This window comes from Puma concolor, chromosome A3 (genome assembly GCF_028749965.1).
Source record: "Puma concolor isolate L17-30 chromosome A3, mPumCon1.1.hap2, whole genome shotgun sequence".
Classification (NCBI taxonomy): Eukaryota; Metazoa; Chordata; class Mammalia; order Carnivora; family Felidae; genus Puma; species Puma concolor.
This window is the reverse complement of record NC_141669.1, coordinates 102,673,396-102,696,829: the sequence shown is the minus strand read 5'-3', so window position 1 is coordinate 102,696,829 and position 23,434 is coordinate 102,673,396. Positions and strand designations below refer to the sequence as shown.

At 38.6% G+C, this 23,434-nt stretch overlaps 1 protein-coding gene across 1 annotated transcript in view; it reads left to right on the top strand.

Moving 5' to 3' along the window:
• SPTLC3 (serine palmitoyltransferase long chain base subunit 3) overlaps window positions 1-23,434 on the top strand; it is a 132,855-nt gene that overhangs the window by 33,936 nt on the left and 75,485 nt on the right. The window contains exons 3-4 of the mRNA XM_025932352.2: window positions 7,392-7,546; window positions 8,184-8,332. Of these exons, the coding sequence (XP_025788137.1) occupies window positions 7,392-7,546; window positions 8,184-8,332 (304 nt within the window). The remainder of the gene's footprint in view (window positions 1-7,391; window positions 7,547-8,183; window positions 8,333-23,434) is intronic.

Sequence of the window (23,434 nt, the reverse complement as noted above, 5' to 3'; positions counted from 1 at the left end):
AGATGGCCCAAACTCTGGTCTTCCTGTTTGGACCTGGGTGAGTCCAAACTCAGAGAGCTTTCATTGGGGTTTCCCTGGGAACATAACATATTAACCAGCAGCTTGTGAGATGGTAATATTAGACCAGTGGTTCTTGGCCTAGGATGCACATTAGAATCACCTGAGAAGTTTTAAAAGCCTCTAATACCTGGGCTTTGCCTGCAAATATTCTGATTGAATTGACCTGTTGTGCACCCTTAGTGGGGTTCATAAAAGCTTCCCACATGATTCCCAGGTATAGCCAAAGTTAGAAACCAGTGTTTTAGAACAATGCTTCTCAGACTTTCCTGTGCATACAAATGGTCACTCCCTCACTTCCTTGATTTAAATATTGCTAAGAAATCAATAGCTTTAAATGCAGCAGAAATTGCTGGTCAGTGAGACCCCCAATATCCCCAAATAGGCTTGGTTCCAAATACCTTCTGACTGCTTCTAAAAAGCAAATGTGCCCTGCAAGGGATGAATATTTTCCACAATTTCTCCTAGCAGGGAAACATGTACCATAGGTTGTAACAGCTCCAAAATGATAGTTCTAGAAATATTTTGTGAAATAAGACCATCAGTAAAATCAGATCACAGCCCCCATACAGTGAATACTCAGGTCAACATTTATCCAAACAAATACATATATATATATACTTATGTGTACACACACACACACACACACACACATTACACACACAACGTAATATCATTTAAATGTTAGTTAAATCATTTGTTTAGTTCTTTTACAATATAGGCCTCTCTGCTTCCCTTTGCAAGAAGGAATCTACAAATAGTAGGCAGGCAGAGTTAATTGATTTTGATAAGGTAGAGCTTTGCTATCTATACCAATTAATACTAAGCCAATGTGTCACATGGGTGAATTATGACAAGCCCTAATGAAGAGTCTCCTCTCAAACTTGTGTCTTTTTTTTCTAAAAAGCAATCTCTTTTTGCATTCTTCCTGTCTTTTTCATGCATGTAATTACACACAAAGGTTCATTGCACTTACTCTGTCCTTTCGTAAATGGGATAAATGGGATCATATCATACACATTGTTGTGTGACTTACTTTTTCTCACCTAACTCTTATCTGGAGATCTTTACATGCCAGTACAAGGTTACTTCATTCCTTTTAATACTTGCATGATGGTATTGCATAATGTGGATATATGATTATATTCCTTTTTTATTATTTTATTATTTCAAATAATTTTTCGATGAATAGCATATGTATTTATTCAAGGATAATTCCTAGAGGTGGCTTTCTGGGTTCAAGGAATGTACACTTTAACTTCTGAGAGATCGGCAAATTGCCTTTCAACAAGCTTGCCTAGCTAGACTCCAGTCAGCAGTACCTAGGAGTGCTTGTCTCTTCACCAGAGCTTGACACGTTGATGTTATCAACATATTTTCTCTTTTGCCACTCTCATAGGTTAACATTTTTTTGTTCTTGTCTTGATTTGCATTTTCCCGATTAACAGTGAGACTAAGCTTCTTTTCACATGATTATTAGTGCTTTAGACTTATTCCTCTAGAATTGCCTATTCATATCCCTTGCTCATAATTTCATTACATTGTTTTTTCTCACTGATCTCTCTTTCTATATATCCTTATATCAATAATTTGCCTATTAAATGATTTTAGATATTTTTCTAATTCTGTTTCTTGGCTTCTAATTTTTTCTATGTTATATGCAGCCATTTTATTTTTTTAAGTCCTATGTATCAAACATTTCCTTTTCTTTGTTGTTAGTTTTGTTCTTTGGGAAGGGAGAGTTAATCATGTTTAGGAAGACATTTTTTTCATCTTAAAGTTAAAACAAATTTTCCTACAATGTCATTTAGTACTTTTATGATTTGTGGTTTTTATTCATTAACCCATAAATTCACTTGGAATTGATTTCTATGTATTGTGTGAGGTAGAACATTCTTTTTAAAGATTTTTAAGTTGTCTCAATATAATTAATTGCATTTTTTTACCCACTGATTTGAATTATTGATCCATTTGTCTATTGTTTCATGTAAATTTGTAAGTTTTTAGGTAATTCTTACAGATTTTTTCTCTGTGTATACTTTAGAATTAGCTTTTCAGGCATCGAATTTAAAAAAAATAACTGTTGCCATTTTAATTGGTAATATTAAATCTATAGGTATAGGTGAACTTTGGAAAATTTGACACCTGAATAGTAGTCTTCCCATTAATAAACATGATATGACTCTCTATTTATTTAGATATTTATTATGTTCTTTAATAAAATTTTATAATGTTCTTTATTCTAAGGTCTTAGATTTCCTCTTATGATCATTATTTGGGTACAAGTTTTCGATGGTGGTATTATTTGAATACTATCTTTTTTCTCTATCCCATATTTTTTAAATGTTTATTTATTTATTTTGAGAGAGAGCATGAGCAGGGAAGGGATAAAGAGAGAGAGAGAGAGAGAGAGAGAGAGAGAGAGAGAGAGAATCCCAAGCAGTTTCCAAACTTAGTGTGGAGCCTGACCTAGGGCTTGATCCTGCAAGATTATGGTGAGATCGTGACATGAGCTGATATCAAGAGTCAGATGCTTAACTGACTGAAGCCACCCAGGAGCCCTTCTCAATCCCATATTCTAATTAGTTATTGATGGCATATGGGAAAGCTGTTGATATTTTCATATTTTAATTTCAACTGCTACCACCTTAATGAATATCTCTCCTTAGCTGCCACAGCTTCTCAGTTAGTTGTATTGGAATTTCTAGTAATTTTACATATGCGCCATGAAAAACTGTATACTGTCTTTCAAGTCTATTAGAACCAATGGGCTAACTATGTTATTTGAATCCTCTAGACTTACTTCTTTTTTTGTATCAAGCTTATAATTTCTGAGAAATGAGTATTAATGTTTTCCACTGTGCGTATGGATTTGTCAGTTTTTCTTTTTCTTACGTATTTCAGTGTAACTGTCAGATATATAATCCTGGCTCTCACAGTTCTTGGTGTATTTGTTCCCTAGATTTGCTTTTCCTTGTACTCTGCTGTCTCCAATATTAGTATTTATACATCTGCCTTTTCTTCAGTAGCCATCTCATTATTTCACTCTTCAGCATTTTCAGAAAATGTAGGTCTCTTATAAGCAGCATCTAGTTTTATTTTAAAACACATGTGAAAACTTCTGTGTTTAAAAAAATAATAATATAAGCTATGAGCAATTACTTTCTTGAACCATAGGAAATTGCTGTTTTTGTAGGTTAAAAACAGACATTGGCAACTCCTTGTGGTTAAACCTAATACTTTAATTACTCATGTGTTTAAACTTATTCCTGCCATCTCTATATTTAACATTTACATTTTCTGGGTTTTTTTTTAATTTTAAATACTTTTCCTTTCATACCTTTGATACATTTGACTGAATTTTCTTTGTTGTACATTTTTTTCTTCTCATCACTGTTAGGGAGTTGTATATAGTATTTCTCCCTACCAGTTTTTAATGGTTCTCTTTGAATTTTTAACACATATATTTAGAATTTAGATAGTTATTCACTAACTAGAGTCTTCCACTGACCAGGTGAAGAATTTAATAATGTTTCTTTCTCCCACATACCCACTTTCCAAGTTATCATTTATTTGTTAATTTTTAGGTTCTGTTTCTCTATACTGCATATACAAAACTACTTGGGCTAAACTATATTCCATCACTTTCTTACTACTTTTCCTGGCATTATTTGGCTTCCTTCTTAGTTATTTCCTTCTGTTTGTTTTGTTGAGGTACATGCTCAATTATTACAGAAAATGTTTTGGGGAATTAAACTCATGACTCCTTACGTATTTTCTGACTTTCCATTGATTCGTCTATAAAAGTTGGATAGAAATATGTATAACACTTGGAAAATTAGAAAGTATCCCACTAGCTTAAAGGTGGAAAAAGAAAGATTGCCATATTGCAGTAGAAACAAAAGACATTTTTGTGCCTGCGTTTTTGGGTTTTGCTCAACCCTCCTACACTCCACACCCCCAAAACAATTGTGTTCTTATGGCCCAAATTTCACTCTCACATCTAGCCATTTGTGTCAGGAGGAAAAATAAAGGTAGTGAGTAGGCCAAGTGACAAGTTGAATCTACAGATAGATAAAGATATCTTGCAATGCTCCTGTTTTTGCAATATCTAGTCCAGTTTCATTTTCTGGTAGAGCGAAAATGCTGTGGGAGGCTTACCTGAGATTAGAGGACATTGACCTTAGGAAGGTGTTGACTGCTCCTGAAGAAACCTCACTGGTACTCAAAGGAATGGGGTGGGGTGAAAATACCCCCATGCAGAGGCAGGAAGCCTCACAGGTGCAGAGAAAGAACAGGACAAAGCTGCAAAAGAAGGCAATTCTTCCTTGAACCAGACCTTGAATTCTAAGCAGTTCCCTCTCAGGGACACATAGACTGCCGAGCTTGTGTTTCAGATCTGGGTTAGCACTCACACTACTCACAACGAAATGGCTCTACATGGTTAAAAAACTGGCCCATCCCTTTGGCAGAAAAGTTTCAAGTACTTAATTTATAAAAAATCCTACTGAATGTGAAGATGATTCCTACTAGATAAAAAGTCTTCTCTGATCCCACAGAATAAGTTAGAATCCCTGTATGTTGCCCTCAGAGCACTTATCTCAATAGAAAGCTGACTGCCTATTTCCTCATAGGTGGAAAATCTGGATCTCCGAGCCAGGAGTCAGAAAGTTTGGACAGCATGGAGTGTTTTCCCACCTTCCCTCAAGGGGCTATGATGGCATACATCTATGAGGCATCAATGATGAAAAGCCCTAGGTTGTTTCCTCAAGTTGATGCCAAGTTGCTTATGATGAGTGGACATTCCTCCATGGTCTGGCAATCTGTTGGCTCTAGCTTTCCATTTTGTGTGTTATGGTTTTTGTTACCACTGATGTTTTGGAGGGAAGCTTGGCCAAGTGGGGCAGATGCCAGCCTGAAGTCACTCTGAAGTGACTCCTGACAAAGTGACTGAAGCCAGAGGCTGGCCAGAATTCAAGTCACTCACCTTGCTGGGTCTGTTTTCCTCCCATGTCTAACGGGTATTTGAACTCTATGATTTCCGTGTCCCCTCTGCCCTGGTATCATGTGGTTCTACATGTGGTTCTATCATCTTGTGGTTCTACATTGAAATTAATTGTGTTTTAATATTGTAGACATAGGGGTATGTGGGTGGCTCAGTTGGTTGAGAGTCTGACTCTAGATTTCAGCTCAGGTCATGACCCCAGGGTCATGGAATTGAGCCCTATATCAGACTCTGCACTGAGCATGGAGCCTGCTTGGATTTTCCTCTCTCTCCTTCTGCCCCTCTCCCCCACTTACACTCTTTCTCAAAAATAAAAAAATATATATTAAAAAAATATTGTAGACATAATATTTGGGTTTTTTCCTACCTAAAACCAAGTGTTTTCCTGAACCAGCTGTTTATTTTATTTTGACTAAGATTTCTCAAAAAAAAATCTAAAACTATAATTCCATACAGAGTCCAAAAATAGTACTTACAGACCTACATCTCTCTTTTCTCATGATAGTATGAATTTATATGATGTCATTTCAAATAAGAAATAAAAGCTAGAAAGAGGAGGACACAAATAACATTTGTGGGATATAGAGTAATCCATTTAGGGATATGGAGTAATCCATAAATCAGTAAACAGTTTGGAAAAAAAAAAAAAAGAGGAAATCATTTGGAAAAGATTTTCCTGAAATTGCATAATCTCCTTTTCTCTCAAAAATATGTTCATTTCCCTGTTAGACCATAAAAGGGTATAATTATTATAACCTCTATCAGGATACTTAGCTACTTGGGGACAAATGCATTTGGTATGAGATTTTCAACTTACAAATGTAACCAGTAGAGTTGCCTTTTCATCCTCCAAATTTACATGCAACAGATAGTCCCCCAGTATGTGATTATAAACATTCTTTCTTATAGATAATCACAATTTCCCCCCAGCAATGATGCCATTGCCACTGAAAACCTAATGATGTCACAAAAAAGACTGTGGTGACTGTGGCCAGCCACCAAAACCTGCAGATTCTATATATTTTCCTCTGGAATGGACCAGATCAGGAGATGAGTAGACCAAACCAGTAGCACAAGAAGGTCTTCCACAAAGCCTTACCCTTGGTCCCCCTTGTTCCCTCAGGATATCAGCTCTATTCCATTAAGGGAAGGAGAGTGAAGAACTCAGAGAGAATGGGAGAATAAGAAAACTCCTCCCAGTTATTCAGCGCTTCCCCATTGCCTCCAGGATAATGTGTGAGTTCTTCATCTAGACACTTGAGTTCCCACTTTCTGTGCCCAACGGGATATTGCAGCCTTAACATAGCACAGGGAAGAGTAAACAGATGGGATCGGGAAGGTAACAGGGAGCAGACCCCTCAGGACCTTGGCTTTGACTCTGAATGAGGTGAGAGCCATTATAGGTTCTGATCAGAGTGACAAGTTCTGTCTCATGTTTTATTTTTCCTCATTTTTCTCAAATACACACTACATTTCCAACACAGATCCATTCATCCTGAGTGCCCTTTCCTAGCATCCCTGCCCAAGCAATCTCACTCCACCTTCAGTGCCCAGCTCCAAGACCTCTCCTACATAAAGCTACTTTCATTCCTCCAGCAAGATGTGACTATCTCTTGATCTAATCTTACAAATGCCCGAAGTACTTGGCTTAGACCAAAGTTTGTATTTTCTGCTTTGTACTATTAGGAGTTAGATGACCAAAAGTTAGATATGTCTCTCTTTAAGCCTCAGCCAGATTGCAAACCCCTCATGCATGGATAACCTTTTATACAATAAAACAGTGCTATTACTTTGACTGTGGGAGAAGCCAGGTGCCCCCACACGCTCATCAACTAGGTTTCTAGGCCCTCGGCTATATGACAGCCAGCCAACTGCCAAGAGTTGTGCCGATAGGTCCAAGATCAAGTTCACCCACATTTCTGAAAACATGAGTGGGATATTCATGTTCAAAAAAGTTAATACTGAATTATCCTCTGACTGCTTTTTTCCAACTAAACTCCTTTGACATAAACATCTATTGTTACTTTTCAGATGGAATCCTGCAGGGTTCATTGTCTCCACCACTCATTTTGGGACTTATATTGCACTGTCACCTTTGCTACCTTTATGTGTCACATTTTTTTTACTTCTTCCCACTCAAATGTAAGCTCTTTGGGAATAGAGGCCTCACAGAGTTATTTGTGGACCCACCTGTCTGTCCCCTTACTGATAGGCCGTTGCTCAAAAACTATTTGCAGATGGAGGATTTGCAGGCTCTTCCAGCCTTCCAATGCAAATAAAGTACAAAAAGCGGGAGACCAAAGGTAAACTTCTGCCTCTGTTACAACAGGATTTTGTGCCACTTTATCAAAACTTTGAGAACTTTTACACGCGGAACCTGTACATGAGAATCAGAGACAACTGGAACCGGCCCATCTGCAGCGCCCCGTCGGCTCTGTTCGACGTGATGGAGAGGGTGTCAGACGACTACAACTGGACATTTCGGTGAGACAGCCTTCTGGAGGGGCTTAGTTGAAGGAATTACTTTCCAGGAAATCCTGGAGGGGGCCCCAGATTACAGATCTGATAAAAGCCAAATCATGGAAGCCACTGGTCTTCCATCATGGAGCCCTTTGCAAGCCCTCATAATGCCATTGGGGCAGTCATGGTAATTCAGTTGCCAAGGTTGCTGTTTTATATTACAATTAAAGTAAAGCCTGTGTCAGAAGGTGCAGGACACACAGAACCAGCCAGGAAGAGCCTCTTCAGCTTTATTGACAGATTATACCCCACCCCTACTTCTTGCTGAAGGAGACAGTGATGACCACGGCTCTTTCTCACTTAGAAAGTTCTTGCCGGAATGTAAACAAGAGCACAGGTGTCACAGAAGCAAGTGCCCAAGGAAAATCAGGGCCGAGTAATATTCCATGACTTGGGATACCTTTTTCCAATGCTTTGCCCAGCTTCAATATGGGGTTACTGTCCTCGAAGGGTGGACCCTTTTGTGTCGACAGCAGTGCATGTCAGAAAGGAAAAAGAAAATATATGATTTGGCCCAGACCCAAGATCTCCTTGTAAAAGTCTTTTATGGAACACTAGATGATGTGAAATGAGAATGCCCTTTGTGCTCTTCTCTCTGCAGGTTTACTGGAAGAATCATTAAAGATGTGATCAACATGGGCTCATATAACTTCCTTGGCCTGGCTGCCAGTTATGATGAATCTATGAAGACGGTAAAGGATGTTTTAGAGCAATATGGCTTAGGTGTGGCCAGCACCAGACATGAAATGGGTATGTATGTTCACTGTTTTGAAAGTTTGTCCAGTTGGGTCTCAGATTCCTTGTCGTAACTTCTTGAACTTGAATCATACCTAGATTGTGTATCTCAAAAAGCTGTTATAAAATGCAAAAAGAAAAAAGTATCTGAAGGCCTTTTTGGAAATTTCAAGCATTATGCTCTTGCCAGGCAATTTATTAATTATAGGTTTTAATTCTCCAGAATAAATACAAATGGATCTTTCCTGACCACATTATCTAAAATAACACTATGGTGCCCCTTCCATCTGGTCCTTTTCTGGGTCTTTTCTCCCACTTTTATTTTTTTTTAAACAGCTTTAGTGAAGTATAATTGATACTTTTAAATTTTTTTTTTTTTTTCAACGTTCATTTATTTTTGGGACAGAGAGAGACAGAGCATGAACGGGGGAGGGGCAGAGAGAGAGGGAGACACAGAATCGGAAACAGGCTCCAGGCTCTGAGCCATCAGCCCAGAGCCTGACGCGGGGCTCGAACTCACGGACCGCGAGATCGTGACCTGGCTGAAGTCGGACGCTTAACCGACTGCGCCACCCAGGCGCCCCTAATTGATACTTTTAAAACTATACTTATTTAATGTATACAATTTGATGGATTTGGATACATAGATACCCTGAAAACATCACCACAACCAAGGTAATAAACATATCCATCGCCTCAGAAAGTTTTTTGTGTCCCCACTTCTTATGGTAAGAACATTTAACATGAGATCCACACTTTCAATAAATTTTTATGGAGCACTATGCAGTATTGTTAATTATAGGCACTAAGTTGTACAGCAGATCTCTAGAACTTATTCTTTTTTCTTGACTAAAGTTGTATATCCATTGAGCAACTTTTCATTTAGATTTTGCTCTTCCTTCCACTTTTCTTAATGATGTCCATCACTGATCTTGCTTTTGTATTTGGATATTGCCCATTGCTGCTGCTAAAACATAAGCTTTTTAAAAGGAGGGATTGAATTGGCCAAGTTGTCTGCCTATTTGTTTCTCTCTTAGCTGAAACATTTTTTCTCTTATTCAAAGGAGTGAAATCTGTGAGAAGGAAACTTCTGGCCCTTTCCTCCTCAGGGGGAAAAAGCGATGCAGGCTTGCCCCTCTAGAGTGTCTTGCCATATTTCTGACACATTGTTTTCTTCTATATCATCTCATTTATTCTTCACAAAAGTTCTCTGCTCTAGGAGGTGGCACGGGTGATGTTATTTCATCTTCTAGAGGAGGAAACAGGATCATAGTGACTGAATAATGTGCCCCTAGTGGCTTATTGACTATACTACCTCCCAGTCCAGCTCAGCTTCTATAGCAGCAGTTTCCCATCCAGAATAATGTATGCAGGGTTCCCCAGGTCAATTTCAGGCCAGTCTAAGAATCCAAGGTAAATCTACTAAAAAGGGATTTACCATTAATGGAAAATGAGCCATGTGCCCCTCTTAGATAACCAGTTGACAGAAGGGCATTAAAAACATGTAATTATTCAGACCCATGCAACAAAGAACAATTCAAGCTGAACAAAGTAACCTTTTAATCCATCCATCAATAAACATTTAGCTAAAGATCCAGAGTTTATAAGTGTTTGCCCAGATTTTTTAATAAAGGCATCTTATTTATCTTCATTTGAGGCAAGAGCCATAAGCAGAGTATAGAGGAAGTTTCTACGTCAATCACTTAGCAGAACTCGGTCGCCCATTTGGCAGGGGTAGGCAGAGACTGGAAGAATACCCCCAATCCTAAGAGGCATGGAGGCATGGAGTTTGGGGATGTTTTCTCTGGTGCTAGAGACACCCAGCACTGGGACTGTTAAAGAACCCGACAGAAAACACATTTGAGACAGAACACTTTCCAATCACAGCCAGCAGAAGCTAACAGGAGGCAGCCTGACATGGGCAATGGTTTGTGTCCTGTAGGGGGCCAGATACGGAATAGGAGTCCCTGCTTCTGCAGAGTCACGGAGCCCAGAGAAGCCAGTCAGAGATGAAGATCCCCGTTTGGACTGCCTGCAGACTCAGTTTTTTCTCTCTTTACTCAGCTTCTGAATCACTGGGCTTTTACTTGCTTCACTTAGTCTCCAGCTTGAGCTCTGGGAAGAAGATTTTAACAGTTTTCAAGGAAACAGTGAGAGAGCAAAATAGAAGCCACCCACACTAATTTTAGGCAAAAGGAAGAACTGATAACGAGGGTGGATATGAGCAGTCAAAAAATAAATAAATAAACAGGGTACCTTTGAAAGTATTCTGCAACATAAACAGTAACCTTAGCATAACACGCAAGAATGTAGTAGTGTAATGTTGAATACCATTTATTTCAAGAAATGCAAATAACTTTTGGACAACATAGTCTATCTAGTCTTAAGAGAATGGTTAACAGTGCCAGTGGATTATCAATGAAAATTTGGGACCAAAGAGGCTTACCAGTTTAGTAACCAAAAATACTTCTTAAGGAACCCAAAGTAAAAGTTTAGGAACATTTAATCACTTAAGAGTACTTCCCCAGAGCTTTTAAAAATAGTTTCCAATGTTCAAGGGGGAAAGCACACAGAATCATATTACAAAATAGAAAAGTAAACAAAAACGAAATTAAGAGGAAGTATTTGAAGCATTGTGAAAGGATAGAAGACCACACATGGTATTTTGGCCAAAAATATGTTAAGAAGACCATATTTGCCCAATGAAAGCAAACAACCGAGATTTGGCCAAAAACCCAAACTCAACTATGTGCTGTAATAAAAACAAACACACGTAAGTTAAAGTTCTTCCAGGGGCACGTGGGTGGCTCAGTTGGTTAAGCATCTGACTTCGGCTCAGGTCATGATCTCGCGGCTTGTGAGTTCAGGCCCCGCGTCGGGCTCTGTGCTGATAGTTCAGGGCCTGGAGCCTGCTTCGGATTCTGTGTCTCCTCCTCTCTCTGCCCCTCCCATGCTCATGCTCTGTGTCTCTGTTCTCAATAATAAATAAATGTTAAAAAAATAATAATAAAAAAGTTCTTCCAAAGGATGAAAAGTAGATAGATCTCAGCCAGACACTTGCCTCTCACCTGCCTGCTGCACCCACCACTAATGCACTCAGTGCCCAAGAGGGACGTCCAGTCAGTAAAAAGGGCAACAAAGAGAGAGCCCAGGAGTAAGGTTGTTTGCCCGATCTGCACCTGCAAATATTAGAACTCAGCCCGAAATACACTGAGCTGCAAGTAACGATAAGTAATGAAATATTTTCAGACTCATATGTACACAATTGCAAATGCTGTTTTTAAGAGGTGAAATGACGCTGCTGTTTAGTGTCATGTACAATGAAACAATCGTGGCACGCAGAATTAAGGGAGTCTTTGACTGTCTTGTGGTCAATTTAACCTTCCATCTAGGCTGATGAGGGGAAGGGTGCATTTTTTAAATATCCTAAATAGGAAGCAGAGTGACATGGCAAGTTGGAGTCCCAATCAAGCATTTAAAATGCCAGACACATTTTTAATTCTTCTCTTCTATATTCATGGGTGGGGTTTTTTTGTTTGTTTGTTTTTTGTTTTTTGTTTTTTGTTTTGGTTGGAATTCTCCTTGATCCGGGCAGTCTACTTCAAACTGTGTGCCAGATACCATATCTTTGGTAATTACAGCCTAGTTATTCCCAAGAATTTTGTTAACATGTCATCAAAGATTAGAAATTTTTGATTTTGGTGTGTTATTGCAAACTCTAAACTGAACCGCTTCTCAAAAGTTGAAGATACTGCTGCTCAATATCCTTTTTTTAAGGTGGTTTGCCTCCAGAGTTTTAGCTGGAAAGTCACCTGAATAACTGTTTACATTTAGATTTTCAGTACTGGGATTGAGAATCGTGTACAAATTGTTCATGATGTCTGAGGATTAACATCAACCAATGATCAATAATATCTCCCTTATGCAAGGTATCCCCGCATTTGATCTTTGAATATCTTTATCTGAAATAACTATTTAATTTTTCTGTATGTGGAAGATGTTTGTCTGCCTGTATTGGTTCGACAGCAAAAATGTAATGCAGCAGCCCCTGGGGGAAAGTAGTTGTATAATTGCTCATTCTTCTTTCATATGAATTAAGCTGAAGAGTAAAGAAGAAGCTAAACTTTAAAAAATAGACAAACAACGTAACGTGTGGCGCAAATGGAAACAAAAAGGAAAGCAGAAGATTAGCTTAAAGTTATTAGCCATTAAACACAATAAGAGACTCACCTTATAAAAATGATGTGGAGAGCCCATAATGAAGACAGATACAACTCCTAAGTCCTCTATGAATCAAGTAACACTATTTTTCTGTACACCTGGAAATTAAAATAATGAACTATGGGAGGCTTTGAAAGTCATGTGGGTCAATCTAACATTCCACAGGCTTATTAGAAACAAAGGAAAGACGGGGCGCCTGGGTGGCGCAGTCGGTTAAGCGTCCGACTTCAGCCAGGTCACGATCTCGCGGTCCGTGAGTTCGAGCCCCGCATCAGGCTCTGGGCTGATGGCTCAGAGCCTGGAGCCTGGTTCCGATTCTGTGTCTCCCTCTCTCTCTGCCCCTCCCCCGTTCATGCTCTGTCTCTCTCTGTCCCAAAAATAAATAAACGTTGAAAAAAAAATTAAAAAAAAAAAAAAAGAAACAAAGGAAAGAAAAATAAAATAGTGATAGGAGACCACAAAGTACCTCCCAGTCCTTGAAAAGTAAAGGAGGAAGGAAGGGAGGGAGGGAGAGAGAGAAGGAGGGAGGGAGGGAGAAGAAAGGAAGGCAGGGGGAAAGGAAGGAAGATATAAAACATAAAGGACACTAACAATTTAACTATTGAGCTTCATTTAATATTTATATATTGAATTATGAGCCCTAAAACATATTACCAGCATAATTCATCTTTCTAGTTACTGAATTTTCACAAAAATTTACTATATTTTATGCAACAAAGAAAACCTCTTTAAATTCCAAAACATAGAATCTACAGAGGTCACATTCTTGGATCACAGTGAAATAAAGCTAAAAATAAATAACAAAATTAGAAACAATTCCTTGTTTTAAAACCTCTGGAAGATTTTAAAGCCCTTTCCTAAAAGGTTCTTGAATCAAAAGGGAAATGAACTTACATTTACATTGCTTTAAACATGCAACTAACAACTATGAGAACACCATAGGGTCCAGCTTTTTCTTTAAGAAGAAAGATTGAAGCTAGTAAAATAAGCTACTCATGCAGTAAGGAATAAAAGGAAAACAGAAGTATTGAATTATTAAAAATAAAAACAGAAACTTACGAATTAGAGAAGGACAGTTTCTATTGGACTAAGGCATTGTATTTTAATAAGTCACTAGAAGTGATTTTGATGAGCAGCAACCAGAGTTGATGACCACTGAACAAAATCTGACAAACAAGCATTTAATAAAAGGAAAATTGAAGGCAGTATTACTTAGTAAAAAAAAAAAAAAAATGTAAGCAACTGACATTGCAAATCCAACAGTGTATTCAAATAACAAGATGCTAGGATCAAGATGCTAGGATCAAGCCCCTTCAGGGACTATGAGGATCATTAGCCTAATAATAAAGCAATTCATGATATGGAAAGATCCAAAGGGGCCCCTGGGTGGCTCAGTTGGTTAAGCGTCCCTCTTGATTTCAGCTCAAGTCATGATCTTATGGTTTGTGAGTTTGAGCCCTGTGTTGGACTCTGCACTGACAATGTGGAACCCACTTGGGATTCTCTCTCTCCCTCTCTTTTCCTATCTCCTGCTCTCTCTCTCTCTCAAGATAAATAAAATAAACATTTTTTTTTAAAAAGGAAGATCCAAGAAGAAAACACGATTATCTTGATAGATATCACTAAGCATTTATAATATTCCTTACACAAATTTTAATAGAATAAAAATAGGAGATTCTAGAATGCAATAAAAAAATAACTACTTCAAACAAAGAAACTGAACTACATTTCATGATGAGACACTAGAAGCTTTCACTTTAAAGTCAGAAAAAAGATGAAGATGTGTTTTACCATCTTTAATATTTGGAAGTACTAGACAACATAATATTCATTCACTTTTCATTCTTTAAGTCAATAAATATTTATTGAATGACCATCATGTGAGAGAAGTATAGGTATAATAAGAGGTAAATTAACCATTATTGCTAGATGATCTGATTGTTCACCTCTCTGGTTTTCAAGCTGTGATCTGTGAGGAGCAAAGGGGACCTCTGGAGGGGCTCTGTCTTGGGGCCACCACAGAGATAAGAGGGAGCTGAGAAGGAGGGACAGAGTTTTGGTCTACTTTCTTCCATTTTACATATTTAAATAGCAAAAAAATTATTAGAAATAATAAGTATCTGGGACGGCTGGGTGACGCAGTTGGTTAAGCATCCAACTTGTCCTCAGGTCATGATCATGAGCTTCGTGAGTTCGAGCCCCATGTCGGGCTCTGTGCTGACAGCTCAGAGCCTTTAGCCTACTTCAGATTCTGTGTCTCCCTCTCTCTCTGTCCCTACCCTGCTCATGCTGTCTCTCTCTGAAAAATAAATAAACAATAAAAAAATTTTAATAATAAAATAAAATTAATAAAGTCAATAATCAATAATCAGTAAGAAGATATATTAGAGAAATTATACTATTCATAAGTATGAACAAAACTAGCTAACACCTAGGGAATAAACTTATGTTCAAAATGTCTAGAAACTATTTGAAGAAAACTGTAAAAATTTTGTAAAAAACTTAAAAGAAGACTTGAAAAAATTAGAGATAACATATCCTAGAAGGTAATGACTCAGTGTTATACTTGTTTTTAAATGTTTGTTTGTTTGTTTGTTTATTTAGAAAGAGAGAGAGCATGTCTGTGTGAGCACATGAGCAGGGGAGGGGCAGAGAGAGAGGAAGAGAATCCCAAGCAGGCTCCACGTGGTCAGTGCAGAGACCCATCCGGGCCTTGATCTCACAAAGTGTGAGATCATGGCCTGAGCTGAAACCAAGAGTCAGATGCTCAACCGACTGAGCCACCCAGGAACCCCTCAGTGTTATACTTCTATATCAGTTCTTCACCAAATGAGTATGTAAACTGAACACATTCCTAATGACATTAATGGACAGGGTGAGGAGGTCAGGAGTGTAAGTGGAAGTCTAGAGACAGGCACACTTGGCACACTTATTTGTAGACAATAAAAACAACTTTGGGACACCTGGGTGGCTCAGTCCTTTGAGCATCCAACTCTTGATTTTGGCTCAGGTCATGATCCTAGGGTCATGGGATCAAGCCCTGTATCGATCGGGCTCCGTGCTGAGCATGGAGCCTGCTTAAGATTCTCTCTTTTTTGGGGCACCTGGGTGGCTCAGTCGGTTGAGTGTCTGACTTCGACCCAGGTCATGATCCTGCGCTTTGTGGGTTGGAGTCCCACGTCGGGCTCTGTGCTGACAGGCTCAGAGTCTAGAGCCTGCTTCGGATTCTGTGTCTCCCTCTCTCTCTCTGCCCCTCCCCCAGTCTGTCTCTCTATCTCCAAAATAAATAGACGTTAAAAAAAAAAAAATTCTCTCTTTTTCTCTCCCTTTGCCCCTCTCCCCTGCTCCCATACTCTATCTCAAAAAAAAAAAAAAAAAAAATTAAAAGAACGATTTTTCATATCAGTTGGAAAAGGACCAATTGTGTCATAATTAGTGTCATGATAAATGGCTGATCATATAAGGAAATAAGTTAGATTCCTACTTAATGTATTATATCTAAGTAAATTACACTTGTGTAAATTGCAAATGCATTTGAGATTGAAATATAAAAAATAAGAACGCCCACCACCACCAGAAATAACTACATAAATAAAGTCAAAACTGAATGAGTAAGTGAGATGATGAATAAATGAACAAATAAACACAGGAAAAGGACTCCAACAATTCAAATACAAAATGTACTTTTCTGCTTTCCTTGGTAAGGGCCCTGCTAGGACTATCAGGCTGTAGCTCCTCTGTTATGTGCAATGCCTCTGTCTTAGTCCAATCAAGCTGCTATAACAAAATATCACAGACTATGTGACTCATAAACAATAAAGTTCATTGCTCACCATTCTAGAGACTGCCAGCATGGTCAAGTGAGGGCACTCTTCCATGTTGCAAACTTTTGGTTATATCCTCACGTAGTGGAAGGGATGAGCCAACTGTCTGGGACCTCTTTTATAAGAACACCGATCCTATTTATGGAGGGCTTCATCTTTCTGACCTAATCACTTCCCAAAGGCCTCACCTATTACCACCATCACTTTGGGCATTAGGTTTCCAATATAAATTTGGGGGAGACACAAACATTCAGACCATAGCAGCCTCTTCCGTAGCTTGTCACTTGATCATATTTCAGTTCTACCCATAATAACGTCCAGCAGAATTCACCTCACCTAATTCACCTTACCCAGAAGAATGTCCTCTTAGAGGGAGGGATCCATTTTAAATGACTCCCAGACTGACACCATGCAACACAGGCCACCCATGTCCATGGAAAACAGGTACTTTTCCCTGTTAGAGGAAAGGAAGCTTGTTCCCAGCCCAACCTCTAGGCACAACTACTTGCCCTTCAGATTTGTCAAGCCTGATTCAGATAGTTGTCTACTGTGTTCTCATGCTCAGGAGAACCGGAGAAAGCACTCCCAGAAATCATAAGGGAGAAGAGCCAACAAAATGAAGCATTTAAACTCCTGTACGTAAAAGTCATGTCTGCGAAGTTAAAAGTCAAACAACAAAATTAGAAGAAGTGGGCAAGATTTTGACAATGTGCAAAAGAGCAAAACTTTACAGTCAGGATAGCGTGATGTTTCTCCATCTTTTGTTCTTTATCACTGCTTCCCATGGCATTTTAACATTGCATATATAATAACCACCTGTTTAATGAGGTCATGGATATCTGTACCTTATACACAGAGTAAGTTATCTGCCCTCCCTCCAAGAACAGGTTGTCACTGTTGGGAGTAACAACAACCCTGCTGAGAATGCATAGGGTAGTAATTACCTTTCAAGAGAAATAGATGGTGACTAGAAGGGAGCACAAAGGGACTTCTTAGGTGCTGTCTATATTGTTTTTTTTTTTTTTTATCTTGATGCAGTTAATACATGTGTTCACTTTTTGAAACTTCATAGGGTTCTATAATTACAATTTGTTTCCTTTTCTTTTTTTTAAGTTTATTTCTTTTGAGAGTGAGAGAGAGACAGTGTATGCATGAACAGGGGAGAGACAGAGAGAGAGGGAAAGAGAGAATCCCAAGCAGGCTCCATGCTGTCAGCACCCAGCCCAATGTGGGGATTGAACTCACAAACCATGAGATCATCACCTGAGCTGAAATCTAGAGTCGGTTGCTTAACAGGCTGCACCACCCAGGCGCCCCAATTTGTTTCCTTTTCTATATGTATGTTATAGTGTATGTATAATGTATATGTTTAGTGTTTGTACAGTGTAATGAAAATCTTACTTTAAGAAGTAGATCCAGTACACAAATAGGCAATTAAAAGCAAGCAAGCAAGAAAGAAAGAAAGGAAGAAAGAGAAAGAAAGAAAGGTAAATGGCCAATGAACCTGTGGAAATACTCTGCCCCAATAATCAAAGAATGTTTAAGACATTTTTTGCCTGATTGGCAAAAGTTTAAAAAAAAAAATCCCATAGTTTCAAAGGAGTAAATGGCACTCTTATAAACTGTTGATAGAGTATATTGGAAGGCAATTTGAAAATGTGTCAATAGAAAGCCATGTAACTCAGCAATTTCATTTTGAGAAATTTTGCCTTAAAATTTTTGAATAAGTGCTCAAAGATGTATGATCAAGAATAATCAGTGCGATATGTTGAATAATAGTAAAAACTGGGAAAAATAAGTGAATTTCCAACAATAGAAAATTGATTAAATATACTTGGTAGGTCTGGTTACCATAATGTTATTTAACCATGTAAATATTATAAATGTAATTTCTTAGCACCATAATTGAGAGCAGAGGCTCTGGGTTTAGTTTGCTTCAGTTCAAATTTTAGTTTTCCCCTTTGACTTGCTAGGGCTTGAGATAAACTCTGTGCCTTCCTGGCCTTCAGTTTTCTCCTCTGTAAAATGGAAAATAGATTGTTAAGAGAATTAAACAAGTTTTATAACAGTATGTATATCATGAGTACATTTTTAAAAATATATTTTACTTGAATATTTGCATGATACAGATGGTTATACTGTATTTTGTATTTAATTTCTGATTCTTCCACAATGATCTCATATTTCTCAGGTCAGTTATTTCCTTAAAAGTCAACAAGAGTCTAAAATGAAGGCACAGACTTATGAAAATAATTCTGACACTTCCAAGACGTGCCCACTAAATCAGACCAAATTTTCCGGTCTACTGAAAGGACCCCGCCACAGGCTATGTGGATTCTTGAGCTTAAACCACTGGCTCTCAAACTTCAGCTCACATCAGAATTACCTGCAGGGCTTGGAAAAACACAGGTTGTTGGCCCCACCTATAGTTTCTGGTTCAGCTGGGCTGGAATAGAACCCAAGATCTCACATTTCTAATGACTTCCCAGGTGATGTTGATGCTACTGCTCTAGGGACTAAACTTTGGGAACCACTGGAAACTATGTTGCATGGCCGCCTTTCTTGACCAAATTAGTCAAACGTTTTCCAAAAAGGCAATGGTGTTTTACTTTATGTGGAGTGAATACCACATATGCCTGGGAGCAGAGGCGTATAAATAAAAACTGTAAAGTAGGTAAGAGGCAAGCCAGAAAATCAGAGAAGCAAGTTGGTTTTGATGTCTGAGCGCATCCTGCCACACATTGCTGGTCTAAATCCAGGAAACGTTAAATTCAGGCAAAGGAAAGAGAAACTTTTGTTTCCTTTCTTCCCCCCTCCTCCACTTTTATCCTATAAGGGTGTTTCGTTTCTCTCTCTTTCTTTTCCTGGGTAAGAGCTAATGTGTAATAACAGTATATGATTTGAATACATACCCTCTGTAAGCCCTTTGTGCTGCTGGCAACTGTTGGTCAGAAGTTCACTTCTAAGAAAACTCATGAAATTGTGGCAAGACTAACTCTGCTTCAAGCAAAGCTCATCTCTACTTAGAGACTTCTCTTCCTTTGAAAAGGAAAGCCTTGTGCTTGATTCAGCTCATCAGGGAAACCTGAATAGTAAACATACATCAAAACTGCCTAGTGCAGACTATTCACTCAAGTCATAATTGGAATTTTAAGAAGTAGCCTTCAAACAGCTTCATCTTAAAAACATCAGAAGGGACATATTAAGTTAGGAAATGATGCGACTGGATAGAACAGGAAATTATTTTCCATGTTCAAGCTTCGGGTGTGATATTTATGTTAGTTGTAATGTACCAATTTGCTGAAATTTCTATTTCTCAGTTTGAGAACATGATCCTAAATCGTTCGATAATTTTTCTCCCTCTTTATCTTCCTGGAAAATTGTCTGCTATCATTTCATTCAAATTATCATGGCTCTATCTGTGTTTCTTTCTCAAATATTTGTGTCTAGATCCAGGAAACGTACAGTCTCACCAGCCTGAACTATTGAAATAGGGGCCAGCCTGAATCTGCAAAATGTCTGAATTAAAGCAATTTCAAATAAATATCATCTTATGGCCTTAAAGTTCCTATGAGATTGAGCAGTTTCTAAGAAATTGCTACTAAGTAGAGATCTTGTTTTCTTTTTTAAAAAAAGCAATTTTAATTAATACCATTTTATGCAAATCAATGCTATAAACATGCTTTAAAGCAGTGGATTTGATTAAATAAGCTATAAACATCTCCACATCAATTAGCTGTACCTACCTTCTTAATTTACACAGCAAAACCCTTCTTCATAAACAGTGCCAGCTCCTCTCCAACCAAATTATTGTAAATTCTGATTAATGAGATTTCATTGTGTTTCTCTTAAGCCTCTTTATTTTTCTTTAAGGGTATTTTTAACGGGAGACAGACTCTCAGGGGAATTGTTTGGGAGTAGGAAAATGAAAGCGTATCTCGGTTTCTGAAAGCCTTTTGGTAATTTCCAGATACCTGTTATAGTTCTGACAAGGTAATTGCCTCTCTCTTGACAATGACAGAAATTACAGCACAGCCAAATTGCAATGAGCAGAGATATTTCTGCAAGTGCAGATTTGGCCTTGTAGGTTCAACAGAGCCAAGTGAGAATAACAATTCAACAAGATATCCCAATAATTTTATGTAAGTATAATACTTTCCAGCAAGGCGATGCCTGGGATGAGTGAACAAAGTTGAAACTCGGAATTTCAGAATATGTGCGTGTTCCTCCACCCACACAAATAGCATACGATGCGATGCATGAAGCCTAGAGCTTTTTAATAACCTGCCAATCAATGTGTCTGCAGTCGGTGGGCTGAGGAGTCAAGACTGGACACCAGTTCTCCTGGGTTCCACTGAAGAGCTCTTGGCACTACCCCATACTATTCATAGCTAACATCAGAGACCATCTACCTCAAAGGTCACCCAACTATTCCAGCTGCCCCGTTTTCGTACTGCCTGCAGGTCACAAACACTTCGTACAATTTTAAGTGGTCAAAAAAAATAAAAATAAGAATAATATTTTGCAACATGTGAAATTATATGGAATTCAAATTTCGGTATCCATCAAAGTTTTATTGGCACACAGCCACAGCCATTCTTTTGTGTATTGTCTATGACCACTTTCACTTTATAATGGCAGAGCTGAATAGTTGTAACAGAGACCGTCTGGCCCACAAAGTCAAAATATTTTCTCTCTGGTCCTCTATAAAATGTTTGCTGTGTAGATGAGCACTCGCCATCATAGCAGTAGGGAAGAGGAGTCCTCTAGATTTATTAGCAATTGTTCAGATTTCCAAATCCAGTGCACATCAACGTATATCAAAGTTTTGTCTCTTTTATTTCATTTAGACACACAAAAAAAATCCTGTTACATCAAAACACACTAAGGATACAGATTAACTTTCATTGACACCAGCACCTATGTGTATCCTTTATAGTCACTGATATCAACTTGAGGAAGACCAAGGACCTTGTCAATGTCTACTCTTAACTTCCCACATTCAGGTCCCCAGTTCAAGCAAACTGGCTCAGATGTGGGCTGATATCCATGGCACAACTGGAACATCCAGATGAGCCCGCTGGCAGGTTGTCATGACAAATGCCAGTCTGCTCCTAGATCAAGTCTAAAGAACAATCTACAAACAGGATATTCTGGACAAAAAGTGACTACGGTCACAATTTGAAAACTAGTCTTCACATGTGCCACACAGAAGACATGGGTGGTGAAACAGGCTTGTTAATATCACCCACACCCTTTACTATTATTAGTCAGTGTCAGTTTGAAGGCCAGCAGTCTTTATGTTCTGACTGAAGAGTATGAACCAGTCAGTATCAATAAAAATCCAGCAGAAAGTATCCAGTCTATAAACATAATATCCATACTTTCTCCTGCATCTAATTTTTATTGATTTGACTGATGGTGCTAAGCCCAGTGTTTGGCACATGAAAATACCATGGAGAGAGCTGGGAAGAGGATACATCCTGTTTGTATTTGTTCTTTTATTCACAAAGCAGGTTTGCAGTATCCCATTGGGTAAATAAACCTTCAGGATGAGAATAAATGTCAATATATGCACAACGTAGCAATTTGGAGATCCATTGTCACTAGCCAATTTGCGGCTGTTGTTGACCTTCAGAGACTGAAAAACAGAAACAAAACCAAAGTCAGAGAGAAAAAGAAGTAAAAATTACTGTGGATTTATTTGTACCTTTGGTTAGGACTATAGCTATGCTTTCTTGGGATTTAAAAAAAAAAAGTCCATATTTACATAATAAAGACAAAATATTGACTATAATTTCTAGAACCACTCAAGCACTCAGACCAACTGCAGCTTGACATGACTCAGGCACCTCCACCCAAATAGGGGTATAGCCTGAATATTTACAAAAAGCAAGCTTGTTACGTTTTTGTGACTGCTTTGTTTCCCCAAGTCTTCCTACATTTTTAGTTCTTCAGTGTGAAGAGCAGGAGGAGGAAAGTAGCATTCTATCAATACAAATAAGCCATACTTCTCAATATTCCTTAATGAACCACATCCCACCCAGACAGCTTTGCTAACTTTGAGAAGCATGGCTTCCTGAAGTAGAAAATGTCTAGCAATCCTGAGACTCTCTCATATCTGTTTATGAAATTTGAGCCAGGAGCACCAAACAGAGAAATTCTATGATAAGGTGGGTTGGGGGTGGGAACTGTTGTTTTCTATAAATGAAGATAAGCTCCTACGTGCAAAACCACTCATAATTCATACCTCAGCTGTGAGACGTCTGGTCATAGAAATTGGTATATTTGAAAATTAATTTACTATCCACTTGACCACTGGAAATCCAGAAGAAGGCTGGATCTGTAGACCTAATATGGATACCTGCATTTCCTCTCTTCTCCCTCTCCTTAAGCCAGGACTAATGATAAAGACCTCATAGAGGGCAATTTCTCAGATTGTTCTTGGACACACCCACTTCTTATTAGTTGGTTGGCTGATTGCTTACAATACATTCCACATAATCCTAAGGACTTTGGGTGATGCAACTGTTACAGATAAAGCCCTAGGATGGCAGATTTGGGTAAGATGAAGGTGGAGAAAGACATCACAGAGAGTCACCATGAACTTCTACTCATCACTTCTGGGTGACTGAGCCAGGACACAGTTGTCACCCAAGTCTCTGGGAAGGAAAGGCTCATGGGGAAATTTACCAAGTTGGCAATGTTTGGGCACCTTTCATCCTTGCCAGGGACTTCTTCAGGCATGGGTACTTTCAAAGTGGAGCTCACTACTTAGACACCTTGTTGCCCTGGCATCACATGGCTTCTTGACCTTCTTCCATGTGCAGTCCCCTACTCTGGGCTCAGTTCTGTCCTTATACTCCATCAAAAGTCTGCATGCTACTCAACAAGCATCTAGTGTGTGTTAGTTCTGCACTAGTCTCTATGGTTGCCAAGATGAACATCCTGCACACAGTATTGGCACACTGAGGGCTCTTTCTGTAGTAGAGAAGATGGCCCCATGAATGTTCTTAGTTCAACTTCATAAGTGCTATAATCATTATGTGATGAAGCTTTTGTGATCTCAGAA